Source organism: Manihot esculenta, chromosome 18 (genome assembly GCF_001659605.2).
Source record: "Manihot esculenta cultivar AM560-2 chromosome 18, M.esculenta_v8, whole genome shotgun sequence".
In the NCBI taxonomy this organism is placed as follows: domain Eukaryota; kingdom Viridiplantae; phylum Streptophyta; class Magnoliopsida; order Malpighiales; family Euphorbiaceae; genus Manihot; species Manihot esculenta.
In genome coordinates this window covers 276,409-298,081 of record NC_035178.2, presented here as the reverse complement: position 1 = coordinate 298,081, position 21,673 = coordinate 276,409, and the positions used below count along the sequence as shown (strand labels likewise).

The 21,673-nt window shown below is 38.4% G+C and overlaps 1 protein-coding gene across 4 annotated transcripts in view; it reads right to left on the bottom strand.

The window, feature by feature from the left end:
- Window positions 1–21,673, bottom strand: part of LOC110606404 (tetratricopeptide repeat protein SKI3) — a 32,276-nt gene that overhangs the window by 9,306 nt on the left and 1,297 nt on the right. For 3 of the 4 annotated variants that reach the window (XM_021745197.2, XM_021745198.2, XM_021745195.2), the window contains 7 exons: window positions 21,462–21,554; window positions 20,461–20,601; window positions 20,273–20,353; window positions 19,369–19,616; window positions 19,115–19,286; window positions 9,941–10,056; window positions 9,787–9,844 (listed from right to left, as the gene is read on the bottom strand). In XM_021745197.2, coding sequence (XP_021600889.2) covers window positions 9,787–9,844; window positions 9,941–10,056; window positions 19,115–19,286; window positions 19,369–19,616; window positions 20,273–20,353; window positions 20,461–20,601; window positions 21,462–21,554 — 909 coding nt within the window. The remainder of the gene's footprint in view (window positions 1–9,786; window positions 9,845–9,940; window positions 10,057–19,114; window positions 19,287–19,368; window positions 19,617–20,272; window positions 20,354–20,460; window positions 20,602–21,461; window positions 21,555–21,673) is intronic. The other variant, XM_021745199.2, reaches the window with a different exon arrangement.

Genomic DNA, 21,673 nt, shown 5'->3' with positions numbered 1-21,673 from the left:
TATAGCAACTCAGAAGATGAACATTTAATGCACTTGAGAAAGGTCTTGATAGCCTTGCAGGAAAATAAATTATACATCAACTTCAAAAAATGTAGTTTCCTAACTAACAGACTACTATTCTCAAGGGTATATTGTAAGTGCAAAAGGCATTCATGTTGATGAAGCAAAAATAAAAGTAATAAAGGAGTGGCCAATCCCAACAAATGTGTAAGCTATTCAATATCAATAACTGAATGCTTAAAGAAAAGGAAGTTTAATTGAGTAATGAAGCCACAAATAGCTTTAACATCCTCAAGGAAAAGCTATGCGTCGCACGAGTGTTAACTCTATCTTGCTTTGAGAAGCTATTTGAAGTAGATTATGATGCAAATAGAGTTGGGATAGGTGTTATTATATCCCAAGAGAAGAGACCTGTAGCATACTTCAGTGAGAAGCTAAGTGATGTTAGAAGAAAGTGGAGCACCTATGACAAAGAATTCTACTCCATAGTTCGTGCTCTTAAAACTTGGAAGCATTATTTGAGAAAGAGTTCGTATTGTATTCTGACCATGAGGCCCTAAAATACCTCAATAGCCAAAAGATGACTAGCAAAGACATGCACGCAAGGTGGTACCAATTCTTGCAGAAATTCCCTTTCCGGCTGAAGCACAAATCTGGAGTTCCAAACCAGGTGATAGATGCTTTGCGCAGACGAGAGACGTTGGTGACATTGAGAAATGAGATTGTGGGGTTTAACTAACTAAAATAACTCTATATTGATGACGAAAAATGTAATACCCGGCTAGACTCCGGCGTCGGAATTCCAACCTTCCGACGGAATCCGGAATCTCGGATGTCGAAACCTCCTAGAAGGGTAAAATAAGTTTTTCACAAAATGAATTTTTGATTTTACTGTTGGTTTTTGTATTAAAGATTTTTAAAAGAAAGAAAAATGTTTTGGAAGGAAAACCCAGGTTCGGCCGCCGAACATGGTGCTGCCACGGGAGCTCTCCTTTCGGCCCCCCACAGGTGGTCTGGCCAGTCATCTATAAGAGGCATCTAGTCTGAAAATGGGAGAGTTTCTCTCTTCATTTTCGGGCAAAGGTGAGTTCTTGCCCTCCCATTGTTGATTTTGTTGTTTTTCCTTCAAATCCTTCAAAATATTCATGAGTTTTCTATTGTTTTTGTAGTTTTAAGCTTGAATCCAAGATTTTAAAGTTTGGAGACCATTTCTCCTCAACTCCAAGCTTGGGTCGCATCTACCTTAGATCTTCAAGAGGTAAGTGTAGATCCTTGCCTTTTCCTATGTTTTCAGTAAGTTTTAAAAAACGGTTAAGGGTTAAAAATGCATGAATAGGTTAGATCTAAAGTGTTAGGGTTTGTGTTAGTTGATAGTGAATGCTTATTCTTGTGATGTTTTATAGTTGTATATTGGGGTTTAGGCTAGTTTTTATGCCCCTTATGCATTTTTAAGTGTGTATGCATGTTTTGAGGGGTTGGATGTGAGGATTTGGAGAGTTTTGGTGGCTGAGTGCATAAGGCAGAATCGGGTTCTGCCATCCTGGAGAACCCAGGTTCGACCGCCGAACCTGCCTGTGGAGGCAGACTTTGGCTGCCTAACCTGCCCCCGAAAGGATAGACTTTCGGATCTGGGAAGGCTTTCGGCCGCCGAACCTGCCCCCAAAGGTTGGTGAGTTTCGGATCTGTGGAGGACCTTCAGCCGCTGAACCTGCCGCCGAAAGTCCCCTGCCCAGCCTTCCTTTACTTGATTCCTATGCATGTTTTGGTATATTTTAGGGGGTTTTTTAAGAGTTGTTTAAAGTCATGTATTAGCTATGTTTGGTCCTTCATAGGAGTCCATCTGTGTAGGATCGGCTTGGGAGACCGTAGAGGCCAGCAGTGAGTCAGCTGCTATAGTATTAGGCAAGCGTCAACCAGAGGTGAGTAGAAATAAACTAATCTATGGTTTTAAAGTGATCAAATTTTTTTAAGTATGTTCATGCATCACGAATGCCTTGTTTATGTATTAGGTTGTTTTGCATTAAAATTCACGAATATAATGCATTGCATAATTTACTGTTGATGTGGATGGATGTTGGATGACCCACTAGCCCTCGATATGATATGATACGGAAGTCCAGGTCGAGGCCTATTCTATGCCCCTGGCAATATGATAAGAGAAAGTCCAGGTCGAGGCCCATTCTACACTCCTGGCATTTATGGATATGTTATGTTATGTTTAAGCGAAAGTCCTGAGGAGCTCCGTCGAGGGCCGGGCACATTGGATTATGTAGAGAGTTACTGGTGACAAGTCCATCTTGATGTGAATTGTTTGTGTTGTGATGCATTTCATACGAGCATATGTTTATTAAACTGTTTTTATGTTCTGCTCACTAGGCTCTTGTAGCTTATCCCTTTCCCCTAACCCTAGGTTTGTAGGATCAGAAATAGCACGGGGAGTCAGCTTAGTGGCTGGTATAGCTGATGTAATAGAATAGTTGTGAACATGTATTGTTTAATGGATTAGAATTGTGCTTTGCCCTAGTTTTTACCTTTGTAATCCCGGTTAACATGATCTTTATGTAAAAGTTTTAATTATAAGTTATGTTTGAACCAAGCTTGAGGCATGTAATGTTTACCGTACTAGAGCATTTGATGAGGGCTCTAGTATAGGTTTTATATTTTCAGTATGATACATGCACAGGTTGAGCTCGGTTTCATGAAATGTTTAAGTTTTTATGATAATGTATGATCATGTATGAGATTTTGTCAGGTACACAGGATGTATAATAGGCTTGCTACGGGTTCCGGCGACCTTAAGTCGATATGAATCCTAGCGCCGGTAGCGGTCCGGTTTCCGGATCGTTACAGAGTAGTATCAGAGCCCTAGGTTCACATGGTCGGACCTAGAGAGTGTCAGACTCATGAATGTTATAGAAGGGCAAGCACAATAGGCAAAATCATGTCCACTAGGATAGGATGTAGAGTCCTGTCTTGATGAATGTATGATGATGTGTAATGCCATGACAGTATGCATGTGCATTAATGATATGTTATGTATATGATGTGGGTTCATGTGTAACCACAGGAACCATATGATGCTAATGTTTATGTGTTATATGTTGTTTTTTAGAAAACAGAATGCGAGACTCACATCGATCTGCACGATTGGCTGGAGTTCTACCTGAGAACGAGGGCATAGATGCCCTACCCCCTGCTCTGCCAAGAGCACGGTCAAGTAACTAGCACAGGAGAAACATCAAGGGACCCTCAAAGGTCTTTTGATGTAAACAAGAGGAGAACAGATTCGGGTAGGATGTCTGCGGATGTGAGGGAAACAATAGAGGATGATCAAAGGAGAGATGGAAGTTTGGGTGTGAGTATGTCAGAAAAGGATATGGGAGAATCACAAGGAGGCGCTCAGGCCTCAGGTTTTGCCTACCCACCACAGTACCAACCCTACCCACAGGGACCAAGGTATCCGAAGGGAGGCACATCGGATTTCTCTAGCTACAACCCATATCCCTCATTCATGTCCTATCCTCCCTACTATCCTCCATATCCACCCTACCCGATGTTTTCACCCCCACCTTTTTATCAGAATCCAGCAAACCCCAACCCAGGGAATGCTGCACCTCCTCCTCCCCCACCAGTGGTCCTGAAGTCCAATCATCCAGACCTCACCCATCAGCTGGGAGCAAGGTGAAAATGATGGACTATTTGAAGTTGGATGCTTCCAAGTATAAAACAGGTGATGATCCGTTTGAGTACCTCAAGACGATGAAAATGATAACTGATGAGTTGGGAGCCAGTGACAGTAGAGCCATTCAGATGGCGGGGTTCACTTTGAAATGTAAGAAAGCGAAGGAATGGTTCAAGAACTATGTGGACCCGAGACTGGATAGCTTATCCTGAGAGCAGTTTGCAAATGAGTTTGCAGGATGGGCTTTTCCTGACAGTTCAAGGGTGTTGAAGGTGATAGAGTTTGAGCAGTTGAGACAGACTGAAGACATGAGTGTAGATGAGTATACAGATAAGTTTCTGGAGTTGCTTCAGTTTGTGGGTCAGACATATGACACTGACCAGAAGAAGGCTAGGAGGTATACCATGAGACTCCACTCTAGGTACTCCTTGATTCTGGCAGCAGAGAAAGAGAGTTTCCACACTATTGTGGATGCAGCACGGAAAATGGATGCTAGTGCCATCATACAGGGAACAATTAAGCAGCAGGTGGCACAGTCCTCAGGTTCCAAAATCCCGAGTACAGGGAAAATTGATCTCTCTTCTCTGAGTGCAACCGCTACAGAAAGTAAAAAGTGGAACAAATCCAAGTCCAAGAAGAACAAGTTCTGGAACAGATTGAAGTCTGGTCTGGGAATGGACAGCGGTTCAAGCTCTTGTTCGGATAGCTTCGGATGTATGAGGTGCGGTAAGCCACACAAAGGGGTCTGTCGATTTGGGACTACAGCATGTTTCAGATGTGGACAGGAGGGGCACATGGCACGTGAGTGTCCCAATGCAGCTATAATGGCATAGTCCCAGCAGATAGCTTCTAGCAGTGTAGCTCAGCCAGCAGCTTTAGCCACATCTCAGGGCAGAGGGTGAGGTCGAGGGAGAGGGACAGCCTCTTCTTCAGCAGGTTCCCACGGGGAAGGTCCTTCAGCTCTGACGCGGATCTTCACCATGACACAGCAGGAGGCTAACATATCAAACACAGTGGTGTCAGGTAAACTCACTATTGGGTGTTCTGATGTGTATGCTCTTATGGACCCTGGTGCCTCTCATTCTTTTATTTCTCCGAGAGCCGTAGAGAGTTTGGGTTTGATAGCTTCTGGACTAGAGTGTCCTCTTTAGGTCAGTGGGCCCAAGTGTGATCCATCTGTGGCAGTCAGTCTGCCGGTTCAGTCCAGTTTTTGTTGAGGGTAGGTGCCTTCCAGCTGACCTTGAGGTTCTAGATTTGATCGATTTTGATTTCATTCTAGGGATGGATTGGCTCTCTACTCATGGTGCTACCTTGGACTGCAGAGACAAGGTAGTCAGGTTCATAAAACAAGATGGGTCAGAGGTTGTCTTCAGAGGAGACAAGATAGGGATGCCTAGAGGTTTGATATCTGCCCTGCAGGCTCGTAGGTTGCTTAGGAGGAGTTGTCAGGGGTTTCTTGCTCATGTCAAAGAGCTTAACAGTCAGATTAGGGAACCAGCTTCAGTGCCCGTAGTCAGGGAGTTTCTTGATGTTTTCCCAGATGAGCTACCAGGTTTACCACTTGCTAGGGAGATAGAGTTTGAAATTGAAGTAATGCTCGAAACCAGACCCATCTCTATTCCTCCCTACAGGATGACACTTGCAGAGTTAAAGGAGTTGAAATAACAGTTGTAAGAGTTGGTAGATAAGGGTTTCATCCGACCTAGTACCTCACCCTGGGGTGCTCCAGTTTTGTTTGTGAAAAAAAAGGATGGATCCCTAAGACTTTGTATCGACTACAGACAGTTGAACAAAGTCACTACCAAGAACAAGTATCTGTTACCCAGGATCGATGATCTGTTTGACCAGCTAGCAGGAGCCGGTTATTTTTCGAAGATAGATTTGAGATCCAAGTATCATCAGCTGAGAGTCAGAGAGGAAGACGTACCCAAGACAGCTTTCAGGACCAGATATAGGCATTATGAGTTCCTAGTGATGCCGTTCGGACTAACCAATGCTCATGCAGCATTCATGGATCTCATGAACAGAGTTTTTTTAGCCAGTTTCTAGATCACTTTGTTATTGTTTTCATTGACGATATCTTGGTGTATTCCAGAAACACAGAGGAGCATGCCCATCATCTGAGGATTGTGTTGCAGACCTTGAGGGAACATGGCTTGTATGCCAAGTTCTCTAGATGTGAATTCTGGTTGAGGAGTATCTCTTTCTTGGGGCATGTGGTGTCAAAAAAGGGAATTGAGGTGGACCCCAAGAAAGTAGAAGCTGTAGCTAACTGGTCCAGACCCTCTACAGGGACAGAGATTAAAAGCTTTTTGGATTTGGCAGGTAACTACAAGAGATTTATCCAGGATTTCTCAAAAATTGATGCTCCTATGACCAGATTGACCAAAAAGAATCAAAGGTTTGTTTGGTCAGAACAGTGTGAAGAAAGTTTTGAAGAGCTAAAGAGAAGACTGACGTCAGCACCGGTGTTAGCTCTGGCTACAAGTGATGAGGATTTCACAGTGTTCTGTGATGTGTCCCGAGTGGGACTAGGTTGTGTGCTAATGCAGAATGAGAAGGTAATTGCTTATGCTTCTAGGCAGCTGAAGAAGCACGAGTTGAATTATCCTACACACGATCTAGAGATGGCAGCTGTGATTTTTGCACTCAAGATGTGGAGGCATTACCTGTACGGGGTAAAATGTGAGATCTTTACAGATCATAAAAGTTTGCAATACATCTTGAGTCAGAAAGAGTTGAACTTGAGGCAGAGAAGATGGGTGGAACTACTTAGTGATTAGATTGCAAGATCCAATATCATCCGAGTAAGGCAAATGTAGTAGCAGATGCTCTTAGCCGGAAATCACTTGGCAGTTTATCCCATATTACAGCAGAAAGAAGACCGGTGGTGAGAGAATTTTACAGACTCATTAACGAGGGTTTACAGCTAGAGTTGTCTGGTACAGATGCACTAGTGGCTCAGATGAGAGTGACACCAGTGTTTCTGGAGCAAGTGGCACAGAAACAGCATGAGGACCCTGAGTTGGTGAAGATAGCTAGAACTGTTCAGGCAGGCAAGAATGATGAGTTTAGATTCGACAACAAAGGAATTCTCCGTTACGGAAACAGATTATGTGTACCAGATGACGTAAGTTTGAAGGGAGACATTATGAGAGAAGCTCATAATGCCAGGTATAGTGTTCACCCTGGGGCCACCAAAATGTATCAGGATCTGAAGAGAGTTTATTGGTGGCTAGCTATGAAGAGGGAAGGGGCGTAGTTTGTGTCCGCTTGCGAGATATGCCAGAGGGTGAAGCTAAAGCATCAAAAGCCAGCTGGGATGCTCAACCCACTACCAATTCCAGAGTGGAAATGGGAAAATGTGGCAATGGATTTCGTGGTGGGATTACTAGAAACGTCCAACAAATTAGACTATATGGGTAATAATGGACAGATTGACCAAATCTGCTCACTTTATTCCTGTCAGGAGTGGCTACTCTGTGGACAAATTGACGCAAGTTTATGTGGAGGAGATTGTCAGGCTTCATGGGGCTCCAATATCAATAGTGTCAAATAGGGGACCCCAGTTTACCTCCAGATTTTGGCGGAGTCTGCAAAATGCTATGGGCACGAGGTTGGACTTTAGCACTGCCTTTCACCCACAGATTGACAGACAGTCAGAAATGACCATCCAAACGATAGAAGATATGTTAAGAATGTGTGTACTAGATTTTGTTGGAATTCCGACGCCGGAGTCTAGTCGGGTATTATATTCTCCCCCCTAAGAACATTCGTCCCCGAATGTTCAACAGGCATGTTCGGCGGCCAAAGGCTGCCTCCACAGGCAGGTTCGGCGGCCGAACTCTGCTTGACGGCCGAACCTGGGTTCTGCAGGATGGCAGAACCCGATTCTGCCTTATGCACTCAGCCACCAAAACTCTCCAAATCCTCACATCCAACCCCTCAAAACATGCATACACTTAAAAATGCATAAGGGGCATAAAAACTAGCCTAAATCCCAACAAACAACTATAAAACATCACAAGAGCAAACATTCATAAACAACTCAACTCAAACTCTATAACATTAGATCTAACCATTTCATGCATTTTTAACCCTTAACCCTTTTTAAAAACTTATTTAAAACATAGGAAAAGGCAAGGATCTACCCTTACCTCTTGAAGATCTAAGGTAGATGCGACCCAAGCTTGGAATTGAGGAGAAATGGTCTCCAAACTTTAAAATCTTGGATTCAAACTTAATCCTTCAAAAACAAGAGAAAACTCATGAATATTTTGAAGGATTTGAAGGAAAAGCAACAAAATCAACAATGGGAGGGCAAGAACTCACCTTTGCCAGAAAATGGAGAGAGAAACTCTCACATTTTCGGACTGGAGGCCTCTTATAGATGGTTGGCCAGACCACCTTCGGGGGCCGAAAGGAGAGCTCCCGCGGCAGCACCATGTTCGCAGCCGAACATGGGTTTTCCTTCCAAAACATTTTTCTTTCTTTTAAAATTTTTAACTAAAAAAAAACCATAAAAATCATTTTATAAAACCTTATTTTACCTTCCAAGAGGTTCTGGCATCCGAGATTCCGGATTCCAACGGGGATTCCGTCGGAAGGTTGAAATTCCGACGTCGGAATCTAGCCGGGTATTACAAAAATTTCAAAGAAATTTGGATAAATGTTCTCATGGCCATCCTGTTGATAATTTCTATGTGCTCCATGAGTATTTAATGCATGAAAACTAGCTTTGAGAAGAGATAAGAGCATTGCGGCATTGAAAGAGAGGTATTCCCAAAATATTGGTTTATACATACCTTTGCCTATTCCTGAAAATATTTGGGAAGATTTGTCCATGAATTTTAGTTCATATTGCCATATTCTTCTTCAAAGAAGTAGTACGCTTGCATGGGGTACCAAAATCCACCACTCGAATCAAGATAGTAAGTTTCTAGGTCACTTTTGGGGGACTTTGTGGAAATTATTTGGTTCTTCTTTGAATTTCAGTACCACCGTAAATCCACAAAGTGATGGTCAAACCGAATTGGTCAATTGCACCATAAGATACTTCATTTGAAGCATTTGTAGGATAAACCAAAGCAGAGAGATATTACTTTGCCACAAGCTGAATTTGCATACAATAGTGTTGTGCATACTGCTATTGGAAGATCACCATTTTCAATAGTCTATACTAAAATGGCTCAACATGCATTTGACTTGGTGAAGTTACTAAAAATGGAAGAAAAGCATCTGACAGCCAACACATGGTTGAACAAATTATTGAAGTGCATCAATAAGTCAAATCGAAGTTTGAAGATACTAACAAGTATAAAGATGCTGCTGATAAGCATAAAAGGAAATAAGTATTTGAAGTTGGGGACAATGGTGTTCCTAAGGCGTGTGAGATTTCCTGTACGCACTTATCACAAGCTAAAACCAAAGAAGTATAATCCTTATGCGATTGTTGGAAAGTTTAGGAATTTCAAGATTAATGATAATGCCTATGTTGTTTATTTGTTGGAAAGTTTAGGAATTTCAAGAACCTTCAATGTTGATTTATATCCTTTCCATTCTATGGATGAGTCTTTGTATTCTACTGATGACTTCAAATCAAGGTCGAGTTTTTCTCAAGTGGAGGAGACTAACATGGAGAATTGAAAGTAGTTATATCCTAATTTAATAGGAATTTTTTGCTTCTATTTTGATTAGAATTATTTTTTTTTCTATTCTGATATTATTTGGGATTCCTATAGTTAAACTTTCCTACTATTTCTATATTACTTTTTAAGGATCTTTATTTTATTTAGGAAGCTATTTTGTAATCCCTACCTTAGTTAAAATTAGTTTATCCTTATTTTGGTAGGAGTTGTTATTCTACATTATAGAGTTCTATTCCTATCCTAATATCAAAACTCTATAAATACCCTATTATTTTATATTTTAGAATTCAGTTTTTCACTTTAATAAAGCATACATCATATAACTTCTCTCATACCCTTTCTTTCTCACAAGTGTGTGTTAGTGTTAATTAGCTACACTGTGTCATTAAATTAAAGTTTCCTTCTCAAAGCATATTCAAGAGAGAGAGTGTGTGTGTGAGAAGATTAAATTTTTACAGGAAATATTTGCACAGCTCGTAAGCAGCTCTCAAAAGCCTCGTCTGTTGTGGGCTCCCTGAGGATCAAAATAACCATTTGAACATTAATAAACCTGTCAAGAATAAAATTAAGAACCATGCATTTCACCCTCTAAATGAACTTAAAAACCTACCTAGCATTAGCATCAGCGGCCATTCCTGCCCACGGCAGTGCAAGTGAGGGATCTACACTTCTAGCACAATCAAATGCTTGTCTTGCCAACTTCTTCTCATCTTCTTCTCTATAAAGCTACAGAAAAAACAACATTAGAGACCTATTCTTAAGTGAACAACCACCTTCTGAGATATATCCAAAATGTTTTATATTGCAAGATGCACCAACACTAATAGCTTGGGCAAGGGGTAATAAGTATTGTTTGTGGAATTACACATTTTCCTCAAGTTTCAACAAAATTTAAAACTAATCATTTTAAGGCTTAACATAAAATTCACAACCCTACTAGTACAACTCATCTATATTGTTTATGGGCAGTCTTTCGTTTCTTGGTTTGTTTGGAACTAGCTTTCTGGCATTGTCCAGAAAAACTGGGTTAGTCCAACAAGTTAAAGATTTCTATATGCAGCCTAGACTTTGTGCAGTATGATTCAAGACATATTAACACCACAAAAGGCAAATTCCTAAATAAATGTTAGGATGGAATCCTAACAAAATAATTTAGAAAGTTGAGAAGAGAAGAAGAAAAGTAGAAGGAGAGATAGAAGAATTTGGAGAGAAAAGGAAGACTCTATTGATTCTTGATTAATAATGAATATACAATCTGTAGCAACTGTATTTATCCTTCTCATCCTGCCAAGAATTGGTTACTAACAGAATAACTGCTCCTCGGCCTCAGCCAACCTTTATTGACTTTTCAACATTTCTACAACCTCTTATTCCTATACTTCTTGCTATAATACGTGAGGATGATTGCATATGAGGCTGATGTTTTAAGTACATCCAATCTCCTACTTGAAATTCTCTTTCACTTCTTTTCTTATCAGCCTGTTGCTTCATTCTGCATCTAGATGCTTCCAGATTTGCTTTAAGCAATTCTGTTATTTGTTGCCTATGTTCAAGAATATCTTCCATAGCTTGTACGAGAGAGTCAGTAGATAGAGGACCCGGAAACGAGGGGGGCTGATTCCATACAAGGCCGCAAAAGAGGTCATCTTGATGGCACTGTGGAAGCTGTTATTACACCAACATTCAGCTAGGTTCAACCATTTGCGCCAAGAGGATTGTTCTGATGCACCATACATCTCAATAGGACTCCAAGCATTCAGTTTGACCAATGGTTTGACCATCCGTTTGTGGGTGGTAAGCATTACTGAATGATAACGTAGTGCCCCAGAGTCTAAAAAACTCTTTCCAAAACAGCCTTGTGGAGAGTTTGTCTCTATCTGACACCATTGATGTAGGTGCTCCATGCAACATGTAAATATTATCCACAAAGAGCCTTGCTATTTTTTATGCAAAAAAAGGATTGGGAAGTGCTAGGAAATGACCATACTTTGTAAATCTACAAACTAGTACTAGTATGGTATCCTTACCTCCAGACTTGGGTAATTTCTCTACAAAATCTAAGGAAATGTGCTGCCAAGCTTGACGAGGGACTGGTAAATGCTGCAACAATCAAGGACAAACATGTCAGCTACCAAGCTTTCAATCTCAGTTTTCTGGTAATGAGGATATCTATAGGGCCTTACATTTATTGGCTTGGTGCTAGCTAGCAAGGGAATACTGTGGTTATGTGTTCTGAAGGGAGGAAATGACTTGGGTTCTTCAAACACCTTAGAATATTTGTTTAATAATTTCTATATTTCAGGATGAGTGTCCCCTTCAGTCAAGATAAACAGGAAGTTGCTGGGCTTTGAAGATTGCAATGCTTGCTCCTCCTCATTACAATTGAATTGGACACAATATATCAATTGAGAATGGAAATCATCACCTTGTCTCTGCAGTAATTGAGAAATATTCTCACATCTGAGCTGTTGGCATGCTCCCCTTTCTTCTTTAATCCTTTGCAAGGTCACTGGTTTGCCTCCTTTAGCAGGGTTACTTGCAGCTTCTCAAAACAAAAAATGACATGGTTAAAGCTCTTCATCCAATCCACCCTAAAATTACATCAAATCCTCCCAAATCTAATACTCTCATTGGGAATGAAAACTTAATCTCATCCATCTTCCATTTAAATTCCATGCACACACTAGAACATTGCAATTTCCTCCCATCTGCTACTGTCACCACAGTTTTAGGTACTATGAGTGGCGACTTTAATACATTAGCTATCCTCTCATCAATAAAACTATTAGTACTTCCACTATCCACCAATATCATCAATTGATTACCCATGCTTCTTCCAACAATTCCTAGAGTATCCAGGCCTTGCTTCCCATCTATTGCATGAACAAATAGGGCAATGTCCTGCTCAGTTTCCAGCACTTCACTTTCCTTTTCCTCCTCCATACTTCCATCCAATTGCCCTTCCATCTCCTGGTTCTCAGTCTGGATATGCATGACAACCTTCTGTTTATGTTGGTGACCAGAGTAGTACTTGTCTCCACATCTGAAACAAGATTTTGATGTTCTGGTTCACAAGGTATTGTTTTGTTGAGCTGCTTTACTCGGGGTTTGGTTTTCAGAGTTTTGGGAGCTATGGGAAGTGGTTGGTTGTTTAGTTATTATGCTGGCTTGGGTGTTTAGAACAGGTTTATTTGGTGGTTTGGGGGCATAAGTTTTGGTGTAATTGGGAAGCCTTTGATACAAAAAATGACTGGAGAATTTGTGACAGGTTTACAATAGTGGAAAATTCCTGGTGCTAAGATAACTGCCTCTTCCTGTGCTCAATATGAGCATTTCTTGCCACTTGGCAGCCTTAAAGACATGGCCAGGACTGAACATTCAGTCGGTTCAGTTTAAAAACGAATCGAACCAAAAAGACCGAAAACTGAATTTTACTTCAAATTAAAAATTGAACCGAGCCAAACTATATATACAACTGAATCAAACCGAAATAAATCGGTTCAGTTTCATACTTAGTTCTTTAACATTTTGTGTATAGGGAAGACAAAAATGCATATGGTCACATATTCAATCGCAAATCCAAATAAATACCAAAAATAGAATTTTTATTAATTAATTCAACCAGAACCACAATATTTTTTTAGAGATTCAAAATCACAATCAAATAAAAAATCCATAGGATATACTACATAAATTAAATATAAAAAATAAAGGAAAAAAATGAATGTCCATGTAACTGCGCAAGGGTGTTTCTAGGCTGCTTTATCGTGGGTTGTCGACATTGAGGAATGATTGCTAGACTAGTTGCATTGCACTACCACGAGGTGATCCGAATCTGGCTAGAAATCTGCTTGGCGCAGAGAACCTGGGCAAAGAAGTGCTATCATGCCGGGGCTTAAAAAATGGAGCACATGCAGATGAATAATAAATGAGGGAAGGAAGATCGAGGGAAAGAACTCAAGATGGAAGTGAAAAATAAAAAGAGTAATTCTTGGTAGGGAAGAGGCAAAGAAGAGGGTGAAATTGAGAGGAATAAATAAAAGCCAAAACAAAAACAGAAGATGGAAAGAGTGATGGGTGGCATGGGAAAGAGATGGAGAAGATAGGTGAGGTAAGGTATGGTAGAAAGAATCTTTATATATGACAAATTGAATGGTTGGGATTGTCTTAAAATGAATGGATAGCATTTATTAAGATTAGTAAAAGTTAAAAAAAGAGAAGAAAAAGAAAAGACGTTTGCATGAAGTATTGAAACCTAGACATGCTATGCTTTTCTAAGCACACTTTACAACTAAGCTAAATAACAATCAGATGCATATTTCTTCCTCCTATTAAATATATTGGTTTGATTAAGTTTAATTAATTTTTTTTAGCTCAAAACCAAACCGAACTAAATCAATCGAAAAATATAAAATTAAAAACCATATCGAACTGATTTTATTTAAAAACCGAACTAAATTTTAAAATTAATTCGGTTCGGTAGGTTTTTTCGGTTTAAACCGAATACTGCTCACCCATGGCTGAGGCTAGTTGGTCTCAGAATCCTCACCATTGGTCTAATATCATCTTTCAATCCACAAGTGAACCTTGACAAAAAATAGGATTCTCCTAGCTCTAGCAAAACCCTGTCCATTCTTATCCTAAGGTTTTCAAATTTATCTTGATATTCATCAAGAGTCCCATCTTGTCTCAATTTCAAAAATTCTTCAGTAATATCTTCCAAACCTGATCCCCAAATCTTTTGCATAAAACTTCCTCAAATTGTTCCCAAGATTGATCCTTATTTCTCTTACTCCAATTACAAAACCAAGAATGAGCCCTACCAACCAGATACAATCCAACAATTACTACCATTTTATCCTCAGAACCCCATAAACCTCAAAATACTTGACACTTCCTAATCCTAATCCAGACTCTAGGGTTACTGCCATCACAGCTAGTCAATTCAATTTTAGGGAGAATCTTTTCAAGGTTACTTGATTTACAGAACTCAGCTCCTCCCGATTCTTTGTTTTGAGCAGGTAAAGATTCTTTACGCCTTGGCAAAATTCCCCTACTTTGCATTCTGTTATCTCCTTGAGAACCTATAGAATTTTACTTTCCAAATGGGGCATTCATCCCAATCACCAACATTTTCAGTTCTTCAATGAAGCTCTTGGTTTCTTGTACATATTTCTTCATGCCATCCATATCTTGCCTCACCCCTAATTGTAGGTGCTTAAAGTCAGATTTTAGGGCTTCCATGTCCTTTTGAGACCCTCGGAATTTTGACTAAAAGGCTCTGAATTTCACCTCCAATTCCGCTACTCCCACAGCCTCTTCACTCAACACAGAAAATCTGGCCATCGTTCATTTCCAAAGCTCCGATACCAAATGTTAGGATGGAAATCCTAAAGAATTTAGAGAGGAAAAGAGAAGAAGAAGAGTAGAGAGGGAGAGAGAAGGAAGATTGTATTGATTCTTGATTAACGTTGAATATATAATCTGTAGCAGCTATATTTATCCTTCTCATCCCGCCAAGCATTAGTTATTAACAGAATAACTGCTGTCCTGGATTTTCCCTCTAAAACCTCAGCCAAACTTTGTAGACTTTTCAACCTTTCCACAACCTCTTATTCCTATACTTCTTTCTAAAATACTTGACAATAAGGTATGTTAAATGAGGTCTTTCCGGGAGAATAACACAATGGAAGACTTCTTCAAATTTTTCCCACTAAGGGATATGCTTTGTCATTTCAAAAGTGAACGCTAAAAACCTAAATTTTATATGTTGATAAGGTGGTGATACTGTATGAGGAACCCTGTAGAAATGTAGAATTAGATCATAAAAGTTGATCCAAATTTCCAACATCGATACTAAAAGAAATGTTTACTATAGATGTAAAAACAAAGAAAATCCTTCATAGCAAGTATTCATCACCTTTTTCATCCATCTAAGAAGGAATTCAAAAAATGTCTCACTTTGTTTCTGTTTAGTAGTCTCTAGGTCCCTTAGAGTGATTTCTAAGTCAGTGCTGCAGGAATACTATTGTATGAACCGCTTGACCAATTCATCACAATCTTTGCAAAGAGTAGCCTTTAGTCCATAGTACCAGAAGGATGCAACTTCTTCAATTGATAAGGCAAAGAATTAAGTGACATGCTTTTTCTTGAGCTCGATATTCTTCATGGCAATCAAGTATGACCTCAAGTGGGATTCTGGATCTCCACTGCCATTGAAATTGGACAAATCAGGCATTTTGAATTTCTCATATAACCCCCCTGCTACTTAACTATGAAAGTCTTTAGTGTCAAAGTGTTCTAGCTCTCCAGCCTTTTTTTTTTCAAATAAGTTTAGAGTTTCTCAAACTTCTAACTCTTTAACTCAAACTCTTTGCTAATCTCATTCTCAACCCTAGAAGTCTTGTCCTTATAGTACTCACCAACATCAAGAACTCAAGAATCACTCAAGTTGATAAATCTTGATGTAGCAGTAGCCCCCTGTCAGACCTACAACAATATTTATCAACTTGAGTGATGCTTAGTACTACAAGGACAAGACTGCTAAGGTTGAGAGTGAAACTAGCAAAGAGTTTGAATTATCGAGTTAGAAGTTTGAGAAACTTTAAGCTTATTTGAAAGAAAAAAAAAGTTGAAGAGCTAGAGCACTTTGACTATCGAAAAAATTCAAAATGCCTTATTTGTCCAAGTTCGATGGCATTGGGGATCCAAAATCCCACTTGAGGTCATACTTGATTGCCATGAAAACCACCGAGCTTAAGAAAAAGCATGTCACTTAATTCTTTACTTTATCAATCGAAGAAGTTGCATTCTCATAGTACTATAGACTAACGGCTACTCTTTGCAAAGATTGTGATGAACTGGTCAAACGATTCATACAATAGTGTTCCTGCAACACTGCCTTAGAAATCACTCTAAAGGACCTAGAGACTATTAAACAGAAACAAAGTGAGACATTTTTTGAATTGCTCTATATGTCTTTCTCTCCTCTCTTCCTTTATTTTCTCCTCCTTACTATCTTTCTAAAACCTTCATTTGGTATTAGAACCTAAAAAAACAATGGATTTTCTACATTCTTATTCTCCTCCTCCTTCGCTAAGCTATGGGTTTGACTCCCAAAGGCTATTTTCCCTCATGGATTTGAGTACTGAAGCTGTGAGCTTTAGTCTCAAGCTATTCTTCTTCTTCTTCTTCATGATTTGAGAGCCATCTCTACTTCTCCTTCATTAGAGCCAAGGGTTAAATTCCTTACTCTATTTCTTCATTTTTTATCTCCTCTGTTTCTCAAGAAAAAAAATACTCTTCAAAAAATAAAAATATATATATAGAACAATAAAATAGAGAGAAGACCACCTTCACATTCACCACCCATCATGTAAGCAGAACCAAATGTTGGCTGACTTCCTTAGTTCTATAAGATCAAAAGGTGTGTTAAGCCCACATGTAGCTCCACATTTTCTACTCTTTAAAAGAAGGTTGATTCCATAACTTTAGAAAAATCTCATCACGAGGGAGCATTAGAATTGATGAGATTTTCTTTCATTAAAGGTGAAGATTACTGCTAACATATGGATAAGATGTCTCCATAAGTCAAGGGATAATGGAAGACAAATCTCCTTAATTTATGCAATTACCAAAATCAATAATTTAGGAGTAATTTCTGGAACTATATTTTATATCTTTCATTATAAATATGGAAGCTTATTTACTAATTAGCAAGTGGTGTGAATGAAAGATTTAGCCTTTGTGTTTTATCCTCTCTCCCTCTTTTTTTACATGGTATGGTATCATAGCTTTGAAATTCTGGGCCTCCTGTTGCTTTCTTCTCACATAAAAATCCTCCTTTCCTTCTTCACAGTTTCAGAGTTGGGTTTGAAGTTCCAACTCACTTTTTCTCTTCTTCTACTATTCTGTTGGGAATTCTCATTTTATTGTGTTTCAATTATGGCTTTCCCAGACTCCCAGTATTTAAACATTTTGATGAATCATTCTCTTGTCTTCCTTCTTCTTTCCAACTAAGGGTTTGAGTCTCGAAGCTTAATTTCTCCTTCTGGGTTTGAGTCCCAAAGCTGTCAGTTGGAGTCCCAAGCTATTTTTCTCCAAATCTCTCTACCTTTCTCATTTTTCACATGGTATTAAAAAGAAAAGAAAAAGTGATGGATAAAAAAGAAGTGCTTGATAATAATTCCATGACTTTAGCAAAAATCTCATTAAGGGAGAATGAGATTTTTCTTCATTTAATGGAATATAACTCATTGAAGAATAATGATGGTTATGAAAAAATCATGAGACTGATTAACAAAATCTTAGAAGTGACTTATGATTGATTAATAGCACTTCATATATATCATGCATCTTCCATTATAATATGGAGTTTTATATAATATGAAAATAACACAAGTTAATAGAAACGTAGTCTTTTGTGTTTTGCCTTTCTCTCCTCTCTTCTTTTCATCTCTCCTCCTTACTACTTTTTAAGAACTTCACAACTTCTAACCAAATAATGCATATAGTATATATTGAGATAAAATTGAAGAGTCTCAATTAAGATAGAGGATCGAATGTCCAACATAGAGGATCAAATGCCATTGTGCTATGTTAATGGTTAAAAGGGTGAGAAGGGAAACAAGGAGAACTAAAATGGTGTGCAGAAGTAGTCTAAAAAGATTTACAATTTTCAGATATTGATGCAGATTGATTTCAGCAGAACTGAATGGAATTCATATAGCCCCCAACTAGTTTGGGATGTTGTTATGGTTTTAATATCCCCATGTAAAAATATTCATACTCTCACCCATGAATGTACTGTTGGAAATATTTAATGAATATAAGAAAATTTATCAAGAAAAAATTTTCTTAAAGGAAAATAAGTCATTTCAAGATACTATTATCAAATGAGAAGCCATTTTCTGGAGTTCTAATGAACTTGCAAAATCTTAAAATGTCTAGCCAGCCACCAAAGTTAAATCCTCCTTTAAGGGATTTGATCTTCTGCTCAAGTATATTGAAAACAAGCAGAATAATAGCCTTTATACTCCAAACTTTCTCATTTATGGAATCTTTGTCTACAATATGCTTCAAATACTAGAAAAGAAAATCCAACTGCTTTCAACAAAACAATAAAATTCTCTTACGATATCATTCATAGGAAATTATTTTGCACAATATAAATGAAGCCTAAGTAAAACATTAACCAAAGACTTTAGGAGAAGAGTTAAAGAGAATACTGTAGAGATGGGTTAAGGAAGAGAACAAAAATACAGGTCTCAGAAAGAGGGAAGAAACAAGGTCCTTGCCAAACAAATCAATATAGTGATAAGCAACTATGCTATGTCCTCAATTCCTCATTCCATCATGCATCGCATGTAACAACATCATGCAAATTTGTAAATGAATGCATGTTCACTATTCAGACAAAATCCAGGTCAAACTAGAACCTCAAATATAAGCCCAAAGCAGAACCATCCTGGGGCAGGCATGATGCACTTGACCAAGAAGACTGAACCTCGGGCATGCTCATACTAACTGTAGTATAACCCCAAAATGGCATTGATGCAGAAGCAGAACAAATAATGACCATCTGTACTAAAATAAATAAAGCCCAAACATGACAACATGAAGGAATAGAATATAATTTAAGAACTTAAACTTTACTTTGTACCAAATAAAACATGGCCTGACAAAAAATGAAGAATGCCTTACAAGTTAACAGAAATTCCAATTATAGACCCCGAGTACATTTTAGGAGAGAAGAGATATGGACTCAAAAGGCATAGGAAAGTACCTTCCCCAGATATGACCAAGCAACAGCTGATGATACATCCAGTTGCAATCCCCTGATCAAAGCATGCTGTTTCATTGCATTATGTCCAGATAAACACCCTAGTGCCAGCCAGAACTCATAATTGTCACCCTCAAGTGACAATCCCCCCAAAGCCATCTTCTCTGATAGCTGCCTGGTAAAAGAGAATAAGTTAGGAGAGAAAATGTATGGTAACACAAAGATCAAATGGAAAAAAATATAAACTCATATCATACCAAGGATACAAGTCAAGCCCATAATTTTCATTCATAGAAGAAATGAGATCCAATGTTATTCCAATATCAATATAGAGGTTAGCTTGCCATGGGACCAAATGCAGAGCCCGTTGATAAGACCTTTTTGCAGACATAGCAGCCAAATGACAGGTTTGCTTCCAGGAAAAGATGGAAGCTTCAAAAGTGTCCACATCAAATTCTGCACTATGGTCCCCTTTCGTCCAGGGAAAACATTTTGCATAGGTGAGCTAGCAAGAAAGAAAATAATGCTTCAGTTACTAATCAGCACATTAAGAATATAATGCTTTTTTACACGCATGCTTCATCTAAACATTTAATTATATAAGCAATGAGAAATAATTGACTTGCCAATTTTCCAAATAAGAGATGTACATATCTACACAAGCGTGCAGTGTGCTTAAGAAAACAAGGTATCACTTAGCCAATAAAAGCAATAATCCTCATTTATACCGTCAAATGGTCCACTACACTTGAATGTATATACAGTTAAAATTCTACAAGCCAATTCATTTCAATTGGTAAATATAAGAAATTGCACAAATCAAACTAGTTTATATTTTAATTTCACAAGAGAACAGAAAATAGTATAAAATGAAGTTCGAAAATATTAGATAAAAATTTACACATAGAATGGGTGATATAGTTACCAGAGTTCCAAGAAATTAAATAGGTAAAGTAAACTGAGAAAATCATTCTCCAATGACCATGTCAAGATATTAAAATTAAAATTTTTGCCCTGTTGACAGCTTAGTCTTACAGCTACCTTTGAAAAAAGGGTCTAAAGCTTCTAAAGTAACAAGTGCCACTTTCCATGAAAAAACTTCACTAAATGATCTATAGATAGTAGGAATGGAAACAGATAGCAAACCAAAGATAGGCTTACTTGGATGTCACCATGCAACTTCCAGATACAAGAAACATTTCCAGCCAACTGACCATTTACTTCTGCAACTTTCCCTGCATCCTGAAATAATTTAGAAACAAACTATTACATACTTTCAGTTTGATGTTAGAAAGATATCATAGGGGAAGGAAAAAGAAAACATTGTTTAAAAGTGAAAGTTGACCAACCTCTAATAATGATGCTCCCCATTTGAATGCACCCAAATTCATACATTCCTTTGACAAACCAAGGAGTCCAGAAGCAAGCCCATAGTTTGCAGACACATTTTGAGGTGAAATCTCGAGTGCACGCTGAAACTGCTCAACTCCCTAATTGCAGAAAGACCACGTCATGCATATGCATATTGAGGAATTATATTTGAACAAAGCCAGAACAAAATATGGAGGTAGAACTTTATATAAGATTTGCAAATATATATTTTATATATATATATGAAATCTTATTAATTAGAAACGACTTGGAATCGATCGAAGTAATTCAATTTGGTGTTAAGTTTAGCATACTTGTTCTCACAAGTTAGTTAATATGACTGGATAAGTTTGATTGATAATGTCTTAACTTACATTATTTTATAGGATATCAGGATATCGTTAAGCCATCAATTTGGATGCCCACATGTAATTAATAATCTTCACGCAAATCTAAAATACCTACCTTAGTATTAAACAAAGTTAGATACATACTACTTGAAACAGTTTTCCCTGCAAAGAAATTCATCAAATGTCTAACACCTTTGGTTTCTTTCAAATAAGAGATAGAGAGAGAGAGAGAGAGAGAGAGAGAGAAATTTAGCACACAAAAAGAATGAGCAAAGGTTGTCCGTTAAATTAAGAGATGCAGTTTCTAAAACATGGACAGCCATAAGTTAGTGTTTTTGCTAAGTTTCTAATCACAGTATGAAGCCAACTGCAGATGTTTTGTTATACAGAGTGTTTGCTTGCCGAACAATCTATGCTCTCAAGCACCGTCCTTTTCTACTGATATCTTCCTTTCTCTTACGTTTGTTTCTTATTTTCATTTCACCATCGTTTTGAGTGTCTGCATTGATAAAGGTCGCGCCAACTTCTTCTACTTCTAAGTGGAAACATAAATGGAAAGGAAAGGAGGTCCAAGGAAACAGAGGGATATCATGTAAACTACTATGAAAAATAAAATAAACCAGTAATACCTTTCTGAAGGAACCAATCATCAAGAAGATATTTCCACTTTCAACCAAAGCAAAGACTCTGGTATCATCCAACTCAATGGCCCGCCCGTAGGACTGATTAAATTGAACAAAATGAGAGAGAAGAAACTAAGTGAGAACCTTAACCAGAATCTAAATTCAACTGCACCTCGGAAGCACAATCACTGAACTAGAGAAGAGGGCGGCTTTTGTAA